The following is an 18365-nucleotide window of genomic DNA, read 5'->3' on the forward strand; positions in this document are numbered from 1 at the left end:
ACCACACACACTCTGGCATGCATTGCAGCGATGAGAGCTGTGTGCACGTCGGACTGTTCATCAAGGATCTACCTCTGGATCTAATCTCACATATTTGTTAAACGCAATATTTAATTCATCTTGTTGTCTATATCTAACGACATCAAAATAAAAATAGGCAGTTCCTTATATCATGTCTTCATTGTATTTATTAAGATGCAACAATATAGCCAGGGTGATGTGGTGAAGGGTGAAAACTGAAACGTATTAATATAAACGGGACCATAGTCCCTCCAGAGGTCCTGGATCTCCAACCTTCCTGAAACACCTTGCTAGGTAGGCATCCAGTAGGCATCTGAAAAGAAGCCCCAGCCACCTCAGCTGGCTTCTCTTGACGTAGAGGAGCTGCAGCTCTACTCCAAGCTCATCTGTAAGGATGCACCCTGCCATCCTGAAAAAGAAACTAATTTTGGCCACTTGTATGCAAGATCTTGTAATTTCAGTCATAAGGAAGGAACATGGACTGAGCCGTAAATTAAGAGCTTTACCGGTAAATCATGACCACTATGGGCTCGTACACTGCCTGTACTACTGGTGAACAGATGGAGTGAAAGTTAATCTGTGTGGAACTTGTCTTCTCCTCCTTCACTGTCATTGAATGGTTCAAGAGTGACACTGAGTGCTTCACTATGCTACTGCTGATAGAAAAATACACTATTTTTATAGCACTGTTTTTGAAACAACAGAAAAATCATGCTGGGCTCAGTAAAAAAAATGCTTTGGTTGACACTGAAAGGTATTACAGGTCCCATGCGGCACATTTTAAGAACTAGCTTATGTTAACACAATATAGAAAAGCACAATTCCAACGTAGTTCAAGGCTTCTTGCAGAGAAATATGTGGCAGCCATCTGCTTCAAAAATGTTGTGCCGCCTCTGACTGCAGATGGTCATAATCCTAATAACCCCAGACAGTATACTTCAAAGAAAGTTTTTTTTTTCTTTTTATCAGGGCAAAAAGATGTTTGTAAAGTTAAAAGGCAAACAAAAACCAGCACTGTGGCATGCCACATATTTACAATTTTTTTTGTATTTTCCCCAAGATAGACACCAAATGCCGTGTGCACACTAACAGAAAACACATTGGCTGATGAGGTGTGCTTCTTCCCTTCTGAATCTTTAAAATCTCTCTGCAAGTGACAGGTGTGGATACTGTGTGGTGTGGTCTGTACTAGCTCTGCTTCGTGTGGCTTGTGTTGTTGTTTTGGATGCTGTTCACCTGTTTGACTCTTGTGGAATGAGAAATTAATCAGGGAGAAGAAATTGTATGTCAAAGAAAGCGGAGTTGAAAAACACACACTCCAATTGTGTAAATGCAAAGAACTCAAAAGTTTTAGGAGTAAAAATGGACTCCCCCCAAAGTTTGCTTTGGTGAACTGCCAAAACAAACTTCTTTTGACTGGATTTTGTTCAAAAACACAAAAATTCAGTTCAGTTTGTTTGAAGTATAGCAAGGCTCTTAACAGACTCCAAGTAATACTCAAATAGCTGTCATATTGGCCTTACGCTCAAAAAGCAACTTTGCATAACATCCTAGATGTAACGTTATTTTAGGCTTTATTTATATAGCACAGGTTATCAGTTCTTGGTTAATGCATCTGAAAAATATCATATTTTTATATTACACCAACAAATAGTGTCAAAACAATGATGCTACTGAATGGTACGTTTTTCATCTATCAAAAGAAAAGTTATTTTGAAGAATGTGGGTAACCCAACAGCTGCTGGTCCACCACTGACATTTTTTCCTGCTATTAACAGCCAGAAGCTATTTGGTCACCCACTTGTTTTACTAGATATTATTTGTGCTCTGAGCAGAAAAGAAATGAATATAGATCAGCTGAGCAAGCTAATCTTGAAAAAATTTCAATTTTAGGCTAAATTATCCATAGCAGTTTTGTCTATTAATCTGCTGTCATTTGGGACACTCACTGTCATGCATCTATTTTAACTGCGTTTCACTTCAGATGTAACTAAATGCACTTATATGTTGTAAATATTTTCTGGTTTCAACAGTTTTTGATCAAATATGTGAAAGATAATCTAGTATATAATTAGTCCTATAATTAGGCGCTGAGTAATATGGCTTGTAGTGTGTTTGTATTGTGCCTTTAGGTGTACGCACTTAGGGAAAAAAGTGTGTGCTCAGAATCCATTTTCTATGTGCAGAATGACATGCTTTGAAGTGAAACGGCAATAAACTCCAGCAAGACAAGTAAACTTTAGCAAGAAAAACTATAAAGTATAATTATGGGATCCTTGAAAGAATTTTATCCTGATACTGTTATAATCAAATGTTCCTATTAGTGTATTGCATTAGAGGGTCAAACAAACTTATAGTTGTATGTTGAGTTCTGTTTTGACACCAGTAAATGGACTTAATTTCAGTTTTATTTTAGCAAATGCAAGTTTCTGTACTTAAGTAGAAATTTCCAGTGAATATATTTCTTAGTGAATATAAACAGTTAGAATAAAAATCAGATGTGGCACACTGTCAAATAAATTTAAACAAATAAAAGAAAGAAAAAAAAAAAAAAACACTTGCCGTTCCTGACTGATAACTTTCATACTTATGGTATTACAAATGTTTTAAATAATATTATGTTTTTTACATTGTAAGATGCATTCTGATGGATCAGGTTTTACTGCCTGGAGAAAGTATTGTTTGTCCAAAGTAATGCAAATTGGAAGTTCAAGGCACATCGTGTCTGACTGGCTATGTGTGAAATACAGTATCATGTCTATAAAAAAAAGGTATTTTTCTGCTAAACCTGTCATGGCAGATTTTGTTTCTACTAATAAGCACTGCCCCTAAATTGTATATTTAATTAAATGCCAGCTGCAGTAGTTCACATTTTGTCAATGAATGACGAGTTCTCATTACAGGATTCTGCTGTGAAGATAGCCGAAAGTTCTAGTGTCTAAAAAACATGTACTAGCAAAACACAATAATTCTTGTGGCTCCTGAGAAAACACTAGGGTCTTTTTAAATGTTGATGTAGGAACAATTTGTTGAAAGATCTAGTTAGAACAAATATCCGATGTGTCAGTGAGGTGAGCTGTGCATATTTAAACTAATGTAGCCTACACTGAGCTACCCAGCAGAGCATAAGCAATCAGTTGTTGAAAGCCTCATTAAATATCCAAAATGTCAATATGTGGAAGAAGAAGAGCTAAAAGCAGGTATAAATAAATGTAAAGCACACTTGAAATGCACTTGAGACAGCACAAAATATATATTTTTAAAACTGTCAAAATACTGTCAGTTATGTTTACAAATAAAGCAGGTCGCACACCAGAAGCACCGCTCTGCGACGTGCAGCGCCATGCATTTTAGAATTCTAAACATAGGTTTCTATCAGGGTACACACATCGGTGCCGACGACCAGCCACGACTCAGGACACTGTTCATATTCCTGCTGCGCCACAGAGCGCCATCTGATTAGTTTCATGTTAAATATCATGCGAATGTGCGCGTCTGGTGTGTGTGATACTTTTAACTGTCATGCGTGTGCCGTGTCGCATCTGGTGTGTGACTCCCTTAACACTGAGGTTGATCTTCATCCTCACAGATGATTTTCCCATGCTATTAATCAACTTTAAATGGTTTACCAGTGTAAGAATCTATTTGGCATGACATCTTTGCTTTTATTTGAGCACACAGTTTTAGTTGTGTGTTTATGGATGAACAGGGCGTGATGTCAGTGCTTAAGAGTGTGAGGCTCTAGTGCAATTACAATTTTCACCCTTAACATATTCCATTTGGTTGTACATATAACAAACTAAACAAACATTCATTTTTAAACTGACAGCAGCGTAATTAATTCCAGTAATCTTCTGTACAGCAGAATTATTTATTCTCAGTTTATTCAAGTAGACTGCAGATCACAACCAGTCATAAATGTCACATTTTTAATTAGCTTTCCATGAATATATGGTTTATTAGGGACAACAATTGGCTGAGATATGATTGTTTGAAAACCGCGAATCTAAGGTTTAAATTCTAAATATTAAGGAAATTGTCTATATGAAGTACATTGCAATGGATATTGCAAATAAAAAAAACAGATACATTTGTGGAGGGAAATAAAAGAAAAATGTATCATTTTGGCTATCGCAAAAAATATACCATTGCAAAACAAACTTTTTTCGTCCAGAGACCCATATTGGCTTAAAATAAAAAAATAATGCTTTATATAGCTTGTTGAACATAAAGCACCTTGATAGCACTCATGTTTATAAGCGTGTTTTCCAGGTGTACATAATGGTTTTAGACATTTTTTGAAATATACATAATATATTATGATTTAACTAACATGGTTATATTTTAGTCAACAAAATCTGAAGTAGATTTACTTGACTAAAATCCTTTTAAAATTGAGATGACTAATGACTAATATTAAATTTAAGTAAAAAAATTAAGACTAAGACTAAAACTAAATCAATATTTGCTGTGAAAAATATCTAGTAAAATATTATTTACTGCCATCATGTCAAAGATAAAAATAAATCAGTTATTAGAAATGAGTTATTAAAACGAATATGTTGAGAAATGTGTTGAAACAATCTTCTCTCCATTAAACAGAAATTGGGGGGAAAAAACAGGGGGCTAATAATTCTGACTTCAAATGTATATCTCAGATGACTTGAGGGTGAGCAAACAGCTAATTTTCATTTTTGGGTGAACAGCTCCTTTAACCTCTTAAAGCCCATGGTGTTTTTACATGAATTTTTTATTTCTCTTTGCTATTTGGGCTTATTAGAACCTAATTAGAATAAAAACCCAAGTATCACCTTTTGATCCGATGTACTTTTAGAATAAAATGATGTCCATATATGTGGACTCATGGTCTGAATTTACATAAAACACTTTTTCCTGAGTTTTTTAAATGCATTTTTAAATGCATATTTAACATAGAAATGTTTTCAGAGAGTAAAAACTTTTTTCCTCTATTTTGGACAGTTAAAATAGTGTTTGGGACATTTCACATGCTGCAAAACAGTTGCAGGATGACACTAAATATTTTTAAATTTTGTTACAGACATACAAAGTATTTTAAATAGCCACTTAAGAGCTAAAATGTGCTGTCCACGTATGTGGACACTCAGGCCCTAGGAGGTTAAGAATAATGATTGAAGTATTATGCATTCAGCCTGTAGCAAAGATTTGAAAGATGCTTCCTACCAATTTCCACATCTTCATCTCCATCTGCTTTAAAGATGTAAACTTTTATGACCTCCGAGCTGAACTCATCCTCCTTCGAGCCGTCATCATCTTGGCCGTCACTGATCTTTAAAGAGGTGTCTTCAATGTCAAGCTTCCCCCCTACCTCATCCACTGCAAAAAGGCCAAAGATCACGCATTGCAGTAGATTCAATTGATTGAATTTATGCACCTCTCAAAGCTAGCATGTTACCGCAAACTCACAGGAAATCATAAGGTAGTCTTCTGAAGTGCTTTTCACATCCTCCTCATCATCTGCTTTAATGGTGACATCAGATTGCAGGGTGTCGTGCGAGTGAATGACCGTGTCCGCGTCTGTCACCATGACTTCTGCAGACACCAGGTTATGGTCCAGTGGGCTCTGCATGTGAGGTGACATGAGCTCAGCCACAAACACCTGATCAGGCACAGTTTCTTCAATCAGATCCGCAGTGCCACTGAGAGCCTCTTGGATGGCAACTTCAGCTCCCAGCATCGACTCCGACATGATCACTCCCTCGGTGGTGATGACGTCCTCATGACAGATGTCAGGCTCTTCTACCACTTCAGCTTCTAGGGCAGTCTCCAACATGATGCCTTCTTCATCTGTCACCACATCTGACACCATCACAGCCTCTGGCACCGACACCACAATGTGCTCACCATCAAGGTGGGCCATGCCACTCATCCCTGCAATGATATCAAAATGAGCAATATGTCTACATACAAAAATACACAGTGCCATGTGTGTGTTGAATAGATATGGCTGACGTGATACTGATGTTTTGACACAGTGTCAAGATCCTGAAGCGCAAGTGTTTCGAAACGCATCAAAGCATGATCCAAAACGCCCAGGTCACATGACATGTGAAATTCACTGTATTTGTCATTTCAAAAGCGGTTTGAGATCTTGTGAATCTGCATTTGACTGACAGGATCGGAAATAAAACTTTCATATAGCCTCGTGGACAATGCGTGTGCGCAGAGTAACTGTGCTGCAAATGGCTTGAGTTTGAATCCAGACTTATTGAATTATGACTTGATGAATTTTAATAATGTAAATTTTTTGAGACTAAAACAAGACCTATTATTTATTCACAAAGTGTTCATTCGGATGACAGACCAATGTTAAGACTAAACACGTTACAAGAACAGAGAAGGGATGCTCAAAATGACTGATAAACCGTTAAATGAAAGCGTGCATTTGTAACCGATTAATGATACCAGTTATAAATGATTTTAAAAAAATTATTTTACATATTTTTAAAGTTTGGCTGCAAAAGGGGCCTAATGACAGCGAACGTGCTTTTTGGGTTAAGAGGGGCTTCTTTTGAATGGTTTACTAAACAGCCACGAGCATTTTATGTGCTGCTTATGCACCTTGCACACCTCGCATTTTTGCTGTTGCGAACTGTGCGCTCGCAGTTGAAATAAAAGTAAACTCTGAGCGTGTTACTTCAGTCGAGTCTGTTTCATTCTTCAATGAATTCAAAGCAAAGGCAGGGTTTCCATTGAGGTGACAGCACTGTTTGTGTTATCTAGACGACTACAGAGAACTTTTAAAAATAGAGGAGAGACTAGTGGTAGCCGTTTCAAGTTATCCAGAGCTGTACTTAACAAATCTTGAATATCACAATGTTATTAAATATTACAATTATAACAACATTGACAGCAAAACTCTCGCACAATATGGGTCAGCTGATTCAGTTGTTTCCTAGTGACATAAAAAAATAAAATAAAAAAAAAAAGAGCACAACGCTTCTTTTTTTTCTTGTCGACGAAAAAGGCAGCTAGGTGCGCCTCGCGTTTTTGGAACGGAAAGGTGTGTTCAGTGTGATCGGTTCCTAAATGTGCAACATATTTTGTTAACTCGTGGGACGGTAACATGTGCAACCACACATGCCTAAAACACGTTTGCCAAAGAAGATAAATGAAAGAAGCATACAGTCATAAACTCAAGTTTTATTTATTTTTTTTTCCATTTGGGAAATTACAGTTGTTAATAGTGCTTATAAAATATCCATTCTTTAAATAGCCTACATAACCCACAAATCAAGCAAATCCAAAGATTTTCTTAATTTTGCATAAATGATAACTTCGCACCAAACTGAGGCTTTAATTTTATAGCTTATAAAACATGTATGCAAATTAATGCAATATCATATGTAAACAACAAAATTGTTATGCTATAGTAGCCTATACTTTACAAAAAGTTAACATATGTGCCTTAATGGTCATTGTGATTGTCTTTTATGACACACGAACCGCGAGTGAGATGAAGGAAATAAGTCATGATTAGAAGACATAGGGATCTTTTTTGATGATCCATGCGCAAAGTGCAAAGCACAGGGTGCAAACGCATTAAGGGCGTGTCAGAATCCACTTTTGCTAATATAAGGACGGAAAAATACGCTTTGCGCCGTGGCGCATGATCTAAAAGGGTTGAGCTTATTTTTTTAATGAGTTAAAGGCGTGTTTTGAGAACAAACCAATCAGAGTCTCATCTCCCATTCCCTTTAAGAGTCAGTTGTGTCGCGCCATAGCGCATTTGCTATTTACATGACGTAAAGTAAGTGTAAGTGGAAACACTGAGCATTTCACTAGCAAGAAAACAGTTAAACGGAGCATGAGAGATAAGCCTCCTCATTATTAACTTTCACTTTCGCTCTCGTGGATAGGGAAACATGTTGTACGCACAGACATCAAGTAGCCTATAAATTATTAATTTTGTTTGTTAAGCGCAAATATTTGTTTCAAAACTATTTCTAAATTCAGTTCTAATTTTCAGCAAATGAATAAATGAACAATAATAACGAAGTGAAACCTGAGTTATATCCTAATACACATGGCATGGCCCATATGGTCTAAAACCTGACAGGTGGGCAAATCTAAGCTTGTTTTTAATAAAACAAATATAAATATGCATATAATAAATACTGCTGCTAATAATAATAACAACATTATAGAAAAGCAAATTGTCATGAATGAACTGAAAAAGCCTCCCGAGATGAAGAAGGTATGAAAGTATGGTATTTATATTTATGTAGGCTAGAAAATAATGTTTTGTAATATTTTAATCCTTTATATTTATATCCTATATATATCCTTATTATATATATATATATATATATATATATATATATATATATATATATATATATATATATATATATATATATCCTTAATATTTAAATTATTTTTCATATGTAAAGATATTTGCGTATTGCTCTACATCTTGTGTGTATTAACCAGTGTAAGCGAGGCGCACAACTAACGCACTCTGCGCTGGACAATAGACTGGCTTTGTTCTGGTCTGTAGAGCAGACTATTATAGTTTCTCAAAATAGCAACGTGCCAGCAATGCGCCTCAACACGCCTCCTTTTTTAGATCAGAACGCCTATGGGCGCACATATGATCGCTAATGCATTTGCTATTTAAACAGCGTGGTGCAAAACGTCAAAACGAAACTAGCAAACAACAATTGCGTCTCGCCTAGTGTCACATCGCGCCGGGTGTATGATAGGGCCCATAATCTTTAAACTAATGACTTCTTTTAAAAATTTTGACAGAGGTTTTGTGATATAATAATAACAGCAGATCATAAACTAAATGCATATTTTCCGTAGAGCTATCGATTTGAGGTAGCCTGATATTTTATTCGATAGAAGGAAATAAACATGATTGGAAAAAAACTGCCTATGCCAGTTCTTAAAAAGGATTCAGTCAGTATTTTTGTTTTGTACTCTAAATTTTTCATTTAAGTGAAAAATATCAGGCCTATTTATTCTATTATTTTTATTTAGTTCATTTTTTTCTATGCTGTTGGAAACACTGCAGGTACGTGAAGATGCTCTGTCATGTTCTGTATGCTGATGTCCGTATGTTAAAATAAATCAGTATTTTAAATGTGTCACACAAAATATACACGTTAATTATTTTTTAAATTAAATAATAATTTATTATTAATCTGACCAGTTAACGGTTAATATTCAGTTAACGAAATACCCGAAATGAGCATCCCAGGACCAGAGCATTTTAAAACTAACATCTATAGCTGCATTACCCTGGATTTGAACCCATTATCTCAGCATACTAGTCTGAAACTCTCACTGCTCCACTAAATCACTTCAGCTCTACAACATTGGGTATACTGGGTAAATGTTTTGTTTCTGAAGCTGTTGCAGAGCAATGCATAAATGACCACTAGTTGTCACTGTCGAGACGGGTTTGGGAAAGTTTTGAAGCTTTGACACATTTGCTTCTGGTTTTAGTGTTTGATGAAACCTCACTTTGCCCACCATTAGTGTTGAACAAGAATTTTTTGTTTTTACATTCTTCGCGTGAAAAGGACTTTATATCAGAGCTTTTTTCTGTGAGTGTTTCACGGAGACAGTCAGTGAACGATCATTTGTTACGAAAGTATTGCATTTTCATACACAAATTCAGGGCATTCAGGCAGTGTTTTATTTTGAGTTCTTTTTTTTTTTTTTTGCTCAAGTAGATTTATTTCTTCTAGTAAATAATGCAAATATTGTGTTGCTTTGCCTTGTGTTCTGAATCATTTTCTGGGCCTAAAATTTCAACAGGCAATATAGTAAGTGATTTTCTTTCTTTTATGAATGAATTGGTTGAAATATTATTGTTTGTATGTCTAAGCATTGAAATAAAGTTTATATTTTTTTGTTGTTGTTGTAGAAAATGAGTATGAACTGAAAATCTACAATAACGAGCACAGACATGAACTGAAAACCCACACTGAGAAAAATTACTACGTATATACAAGCTGAAAAGAAGTTGCAGTTTCTGTTTTAACGGTTGTGTACAAAATGTTTCTTTCTTAGTTTTCTCTCTTCTATACATCATTTAATTATTTTTTGTTCAGGTTAGTATTTGAATAAGTTATTTTAAATGAGCATTTAATGACTTGGTCATTAATTTTTTAAAGTGTTCGAGTACCAGCACCAGCAGGGATTACAGGTGCTGGGAGTGAATAACCAGTGCTTGATAGTCAAGGGGTTAAACAAGTCAAGAGTAACTGATGTCCACATTTTTTTTTTTTGGTAGAACTATCTCTTTAACTCTTTAAGACCTGCCATAGAAGAAGTATATCTAGCCCTTAATTTATATAGGTGTTTAATTGGTGTTTCATTCTGCTGTTGCCACCCCGAATAAATCAGCGACTAAGCCAAAGAATAGTGAGTGAGCGTTTAAGAAATTCACTCATTTTATTTACATTTTTACAACAGTTCTGTCTGGTTCTCGAAGCTGATAGCCATGCGATATTCTGCAAATAACAGCACTCATCCAGCCTCTTCACCCTTGTTTATTACTCCGCCCACACACAGCAACAAGCAGGACACTCTACACTTTGACAAATATTGCTGCAGTTGGACAACATAATGTACTTTAGAGTTTTTTTTAGTCGAGAATGTAGTTGTTTAGATTGCAACTATACAGTTTATTTATAAGCATAGTGCCTGTTTTTAATATTTATTATTTGAGAGACAGCGCATTGGCTGCCATTAGCCTGTCTTTGAGCAGAGCAAAGACGGTCGACGTTGTTCATCAACAAGATGGCGACATAGATTGCATAAGCCCTTAGAGGATAAAAACAGGATCATTTCTAACTGCAGCCGATCAAATCATTAATAAACTGGTAAATTACGTTCTAAGTCAATCTCTTTCTTTTGTATGTTGTTCTTTTTGCATGCAGTTGTAACTTCAATGACCAAAAGTGTGTGATTGTGCATGTATTCATAAATGTCATTAATTTGTGTGTATATATGAAAAAGAAATTAAGCAGCACATCACAATAATAAGAGACAGTAATGAGTGGAAAACAGAGTTCGCTTACAGCTATGGTTAGCACAGACAACAAATGATCCATCTTGTAAAGTCTCCACATAAGACATACTGTGAAATCATAGCGCACAGTACAGTATCACGTCATAGGAGTCTTAGGAAAAGGTTGTACAATTGTTGTAAACGCATTTTCACAGCTTTTGCAGGCTCGATAAAGAGAAAAAACAATGTGTAACATAACTGATTTTTGTATGCAAAAAAAAAATCATTGCTCTACCTGGTGGCTTTTGATTTCTATCGGCTCTTAAACAAAGACATGCAAACCAAAGCAGATGAGCTCTGAACAATTTTAAAGGGTTAAAAATGTAGTTACTCCTAATAGTCCTAATAATCTGTGTGATCAGACAATGGTTTAAATTTTTACTTTAATTTTACTTTATTTTATTTTTTGATTTTAAACAAAACAATGGTGAACTAATTTTTTAAGTGACAGATGTATACTTCTACAAATGTACAATACACATACAACATATTTGCACAATACAATTTAATGTGATTAGTGAGACAGACGAAAAATATTATTAAATTTATAAAAATAAATAATGACAAAAGAAATTCATCTTTTGAAAGTGGACATCTTTATAAAATTGTCACTGCAATGACCTAAAAATGATCAAATATCTTGCAAGCAGTAGTATTTGTCAGTTTGTATTTATAGTTCCTTACCAAAATCTGGCATTATCATTGTATGGGGCATCTTCAAGTCTTTGTGAAGCTCCAGGATCCCTCCACCTTGATCCATAATCTGTGACTGTTCTACAGCACTGTAATGTAAACAAATATATAATAATAATAATAAATTACTGCTATATGAGGATTAGAGCTGTGGATTATAATATTTTCATCTAAGTATGATGATTATGGTAAGAATTATTCAAAATCATCTTAATTCTGATGAGACAATTCTGCACTGATAAATGACAAAAAAATCTAAAATGTAATTAAATGTGCTTATGATACTTATTAAAGTACTGGTAACACTATAATAACTACACACTGTGAATCATTTATTAAGCATTAGCATATAGTGAATTCATTAGCATTAACTCTACATTAATAAACGTTAGTAAGCAGTTAATAACTGCAGTTACAAACATTATGCTTGACTTATAAACGCATTTATAATGTGCTTAATAATTGTAACTTCATAATTTGTGAGTGAATTATTTTATTACTAAATTAAGTATTGCATTAGTTACAAACCAGTTTAAGAGTAATCAATGGTTTTTAAGATCATTCAGAATAAGTGAATGATTAATAAACTATTGAAATCAATGTTTTTATATCATATTATTCCGGCATATAGTAATGGTTACTTCGTATGTTAATAAACGCTTGATTAACTCAACCATGCAGTTTTGTGACCTAAAGTGAGGACTATTTATGCTTTATAAACCCCTTATAGATGACAAATAAAGGCTCAGTATCAAATAAACAATGCATCTTTGCAATCTTATTAAAAAAAATAAAATTACTGTAAAACTATTGTAAAAATTGGATAAAACATAATAATAATAATTTAACAAAATATAATGATACATTATTTGTTATTCAGTGATGTTAAAACTGTACAGTAATTTGACTTTAGATAAGGTTGCAAAGATTTTTGAGTTGTTTTGTTTCATTTCATCTTTAAAAAAAGTCATTTATTTTCTGTTTTTCCTGTTTAGAATATAACTGATCCTTTAATTGTCATTAATAAGGGATTTATAATGATAAAATTGTCCTCACTTTAGATTAGGAGACAAAACTGAATAAAAGTTAAGTTAATAAAGCATTTATTAGCATTCAAATTAACTATTAACATATGCCTGAATAATAAGATAAATAAACATTGATTTCAATAGTTTATTAATCATTTACCAACTCATTCTGAATGATCTTTAAACCACCAACTATGCTTAAATAACTGGTTTGTAAATAATGCAATATTTAAATTAGCAATAAAAAATTAAACATTAATAAAGTATGAAAATTAAATTATTAAACACATTATACATGTGGTTATAAGTCAAGAATACAGCATTTGTAGCTGTAGTTATAAACTGCTTACTAACGTTTATTAATGTAGAATTAATGCTTAACAAATAATGAAGTATCTATTTGCTAATGCTTAATAAATTATTTATAGTGTGTAGTTATAAAGTGTTACCAAAGCCCCTTTAGGGCAAGTCATTTCACTCGGTGGCCATCTTTGAAATGCCTCTTGGGCAGTATGCTCGGGTATTCTATCTGAATGAGGAAACATCAAATACTCCAAAATTGCTTGCCAAGCTTATGATTTTCATATTCAGAATCACCAATTAATTTAAACAACGGCCGTTCCTTCAGTTTTATTATCTTAACGTCTAAATCACACAAAATCTGCAGAAACTCATGTCTGGTCCGAGCCCCTCCCCCAGAGTATCGTCAATCTATAGCATAATCGATGATTAGCTCCTGTACTAGAAGGTGGGCTTTTTTCACCATATAGTGATCGATGATTGGCTGCTGTACTAGTAGGCAGGGCTTTACTCACCATATTGACAGTTACACTTTTCCCCATTCAAAAAGATACAAGTGACATGTCTTGTGTATTCCATAGTCTTTGGTGTTACCAAAGTACTTTTTTATTATAAAGAAAACTTAGTATGAATTTTCATAAATTAATCTTTTCGCTCGGGTTTTGCAATGTGATCATGAACACCAATGTACAAAACAGCAGGTGTAAAAAGCGTTTAAAAAATAAAAAATAAAAAAAGAAATAAATTAAAAAAAAATCTTGATCCTCGCCTCATTTTTTCTTTGATGCGCAGCATCATTATGTTCATGTGCCTGGAGCTGCTGAAGTTACAGTACATATGAGGCTCAAGCACAAAACGGTCTAGGCGTCCAGAGAACCATTTATGCACATACGCAAAAATTGGTGGATGCACCGAGGCAAGTTGAATGTGGAGCTGCTTTTTTTATTGGTGTTTGAACACAACAGCAGTATGATAAACGCAACTACAATTAATGTTGGCAGGAGGGAGTTATGTATGGAAGGGTATATAATGAGAATAGCAAATAGGATTCGATAGCAAGTTTTTCACTTTTCTTTCATGACTTCCAAGTTCATTAGGTGCCGTCTAAAGTCAGGGGGGTGATTTGACTCTGCTTGATGCTGGTAAAAATTGCCTGGGTTTGAATGTGGAAAAACATCTAAAAAAAATGCTGATGTTAAGAGCAAGCAAAAAGCAGATGTGTATGAGCTGTAAAAGCTGAAGCTGAAATGACACAAATGCTTTCAAAGGCATCAGCAACACATTTCCTTTTCTGTTTTATTATGAAAAGAACATGAATGAGAGAAAATGCAGGAAATGCTTTGGTGTTATAAATTAAAAGCCGGAAAACAGCTGTCTTTGCACTGTCAGACCACCAAGCTCAAGCAGTGAGCCCAAAATCAGGCTGAATTACCAGAAGCCCCACATCACTTCTCTATACAGAATATCTAAACTAGACAACGTTTCTAAACAACTATCTACAACAGAAACATATTAATTTGGGCCAGTAACAAACCACCAAAATACAAACAGGTATTCATCAATGTTTTACAAAGGTTTAGTCACTCTGACACACTGCTTCCCTTAACTTTATTTGTGAACACAGGACAAAATTCTGTTTACATGACATTTACCGTATCTCATATTTAGAGCTGTTAATAACCACGTTAAAGTCATATTTCAAAAAGTTTTCTTTTAAATTCAGCTTAAATGTGACTCTGCAAGTAAAAAAAGAAAAGCTGGTATTGCTGTCCAACAAACCTTCACATTTGACAGCAGTTCCTTTCACGTGAAAGTGTCACAAATTTTAAGAAAACCTGAAGCTGTCATCAGGAAGGAAAATGTCTGAAAGAAACAAAGAAAAAGCAAGAAAATTATTAAAATTATGACACAAAATGATTAACTTCCAGATCTTATCCACCATTTTCCAGCAAACCATGATGAATTATGTGAGTAACTTCTGTTAAAAAAAATGTTGTTGTCTTTTTCCCTCTGTACAACGATGCTGCATTATACTTCATCAAGTCCACCCTTCAAATATTAAAAGCCAGCTTATTAGATTTAACAAATTATTTTAGCAGACTTAAGGCCAGGACACAGCAAGTCGACGGTTGGCCATTGGGCTTTGTCGGTCCATTGGTTAGTATCCGTCCAGCTAGTTTGTTTGATGTGTTCCATACACTGACTACGTTTACATGGACCTTAGTAATCAAATTATTTGCTTTTATCTAATTAAGAGAATAATACAATTAATGCCTTTACATGAGTTGCTTTTTGAATGTTCCTTTTATGATCCCATTTTACATGTTATAGCACATAATTTTAATTATGTCATTGCGTCATCACGCTATCCACATTTCTTCCGCAGTTTCATGTAATTTTGGGTGTTTCATTTTTAATTTGTCGACTTTAACTGCAGTTTGGCACTTTCTTCGATTATGGGTGACATGGGTGAGTTCAAGAGGACAAATTGTTGGTGAGTGTCTTGCTAGCGCATCTATGACCCAAGAGCCACAGTATCTAGAGTACTGTCAGCATACCACTAAGCAGGACGAACAATATCCAAAAGCAGTAACTGTGAACGCAAGTGAAAACTGTCTGAAAGGGATGTCTGGGTGCTAACCTGGATTTTATCCAAAAAAAGCATAAAACAACAGCTGTCCAACTCACTGCAGAATTAAATGTGCAGCTCTACTCCGTTTCCACCAAAACTGTTCATCGGAAGCTCCACAGGGTGTATATACATGGCCAGGCTCCGATAGTCAAACCTTTGATCACTTGTGCTAATGCCAAATGTCATTTTCAATGGTGCCAGCGGCAAAAATATTGGGCTGTGGACAATGTGAAATATGAAATGTTCTCTGATGAGTCCACCTTCACTGTCTTTCCCATATCTGGGTGAGTTTTGGTGTGGAAAACCCCCAAAGAATCGTACCACTCAGACTGCTGCATGCCCTGACTGAAGCATCAGGTGGATCAGTGATGCTTTGGGCTGCAATATCATGGCATTCCCTAGGCCCAATACTTGTGCACTTTACAACCAAACCATTCTGGAGGACAAAGTGCAAGGCTCTACACCATAATAAGGAATTATTGTGATCTAAAACTAGGGGTTTCAGTATCATTGTCCAACCCCTGTATACTGTACTGTAGGAAATACAAAAAAATCTGGGAGGACCAAGCAAACTCAACTAAACATTAACTTAAAAAGAAGTTTGTCCACATACAGATATGCACATCGGCCAAACATACCACTCACTCTGTTTTCAGTATGAGTGTCTCTCAATCAGCATCCTTGTTTAATAGTCAAGGCACTGATCAAGGAGTCAGACATTATGAGGGCAGTCTCAACCATAAAATTCTTTCAGTGCACTAAACATTTTGCTCCTTGAAAAGTCCAAAGGCACCATTCGGAGAGTGTAGATGTTCACCATATTCCCTTAAAGGTCCCATGAAATTAAAATAAGCGTTTTTTTAGATTTAAGTATTAGTATTAGTTTTAAAGATATCGGTAAGCTAGTGAGCTCCAAAACAGTGACAAAATTCACGTTTAGAAGATAAAAAAACATGTAAAGCTTGTAGTGTCACTTACGCCTAAATGGGTCAACAATTTTATTTACGTCACATCAAACTTCAGTTCCTCATCAAATCATAACCAATCAAATGAACTACACTATGTCCCACCCCCTCTTCGTTTCTCAGTTGAGATTACGTCAAATATTGAATAAAAAAAATGCATATTTCAAAGCATTTCACAGGACCTTTAATGACATTCTGAAGAGTGAATTATAAAATCAAATTATCAATCAACAAATGAGACAGTTTTTATAAATAACATCTACTTTTAATTATAAATTAACATAGTTAGGCACAGAACAATGTAGCAAATATTTATAAGTGATTAATTATTTTAAGTGATTAAAAATGTTGCTGGTAGATGAAAAAAGTTAATTATATTTCTGTAATATATTTTTTAAAACATTATCAAATTTATGTGAAAAATGTCAGTTGTGTTATTTCCATTATACAAAAGCAAGTTGTCGTGAATAAACTGAAAAAGTCCCCGAGGTGAAAGGCATAGAGGTACTGATTTTTATATTTATGTAGAAAATAATACTTTTTAAAATATTTTATTGCTTTAATTCTTTTTTTATTGGTAAAGATATTTGTATATTGCTGTACATCCTGCGTGTTTTAAGCAATGTTTAAGCGAGGCGCACAACTGAACTTTAGACCTGCTTTCAGCTGGTCTATTGAGCAGTCTATTTTAGTTCCTCAAAATAGCAACGCGTCAACAATGTGCCTTAACACACCTCTTTTCTAAAGCAGAACCCCCATGAGTCCACAAAGTGACGCAAATCAATTTGCTATTTAAACAATGTGGCGGAAGCCGGGAAAGTTATTGTTACGTTGGTCTGAAAATAGCAACACGTCTTGGAAACACGTCTTGTGCCTGGTGTATGATAGGGCCCTAAAAGTTTTTGCATGCAGTAGTTACTGTCAAGTTTGGGCAACTTATGACGAGTTCAGACTGCAAGATTTTCAAAGTAGTCATGTCTGGGGTAGCGTTTCATCGCTGCTTTGTTTACACTGAAAGATGGAGCGGTAACAGGGGAGGGGGTTCACACTGCATGATTTTAAAATTGGAGAATCGCCGACAACTTTGTCTGGGTCCGCAAACCACATCTCTCATAACCAAACACATGTGACCAGTCACATGGAAACAACTCGAGGTCACGTAGTGTATCTTTAGTTATTAACTACATAATAGGAAAGAAGGCTTTCATGTACTCAATGAAAATGCACTTATTTTGCTCACCTGCCGTTTGAAGTAAACTAGCAATTTCTCATCTTTTTCTCTTTTTTTACCCGGTTGTGATTTTGCTTAGATGACACGTCAAATAGACACTGGTGCTCCTACAAAATTTCCACTACTTTTCTCCATTTCTTGGGTCCAAATAGACTAAAAAGTAGCTTTTTTAACTTCTTCCCTAACCTCCCACTGGCCTGCCCGTACCCATACTAGTGGATGCTGCTTTCTCATTGGCTATAGGTAATCACCGATATTATTTTCAATTTGATCACATTCACACGGCATGATTTGAATTGCTGACAGCTCCAGATATTTAGCATGTCAAATATCTCACAGGTGTCCATGACTCATCTGTGATTCTCTCAGATCGCGTCTTTAATAGTTCACACTGTGTGAGTGTTACTTGCGCGCACAAGCCCCAATTGGC

The 18365-nt window shown here is 35.1% G+C and overlaps 1 protein-coding gene across 1 annotated transcript in view; it reads right to left on the bottom strand.

The window, feature by feature from the left end:
- znf711 (zinc finger protein 711) overlaps positions 1–18365 on the bottom strand; it is a 41557-nt gene that overhangs the window by 18998 nt on the left and 4194 nt on the right. Inside the window, exons 2-5 of the mRNA XM_056471885.1 lie at positions 14887–14970; positions 11771–11868; positions 5467–5931; positions 5224–5376 (exon numbers count right to left, since the gene is read on the bottom strand). Coding sequence (XP_056327860.1) covers positions 5224–5376; positions 5467–5931; positions 11771–11846 — 694 coding nt within the window. The 5' untranslated portion in view covers positions 11847–11868; positions 14887–14970. The remainder of the gene's footprint in view (positions 1–5223; positions 5377–5466; positions 5932–11770; positions 11869–14886; positions 14971–18365) is intronic.

Source organism: Danio aesculapii, chromosome 14, assembly GCF_903798145.1.
Source record: "Danio aesculapii chromosome 14, fDanAes4.1, whole genome shotgun sequence".
Classification (NCBI taxonomy): Eukaryota; Metazoa; Chordata; class Actinopteri; order Cypriniformes; family Danionidae; genus Danio; species Danio aesculapii.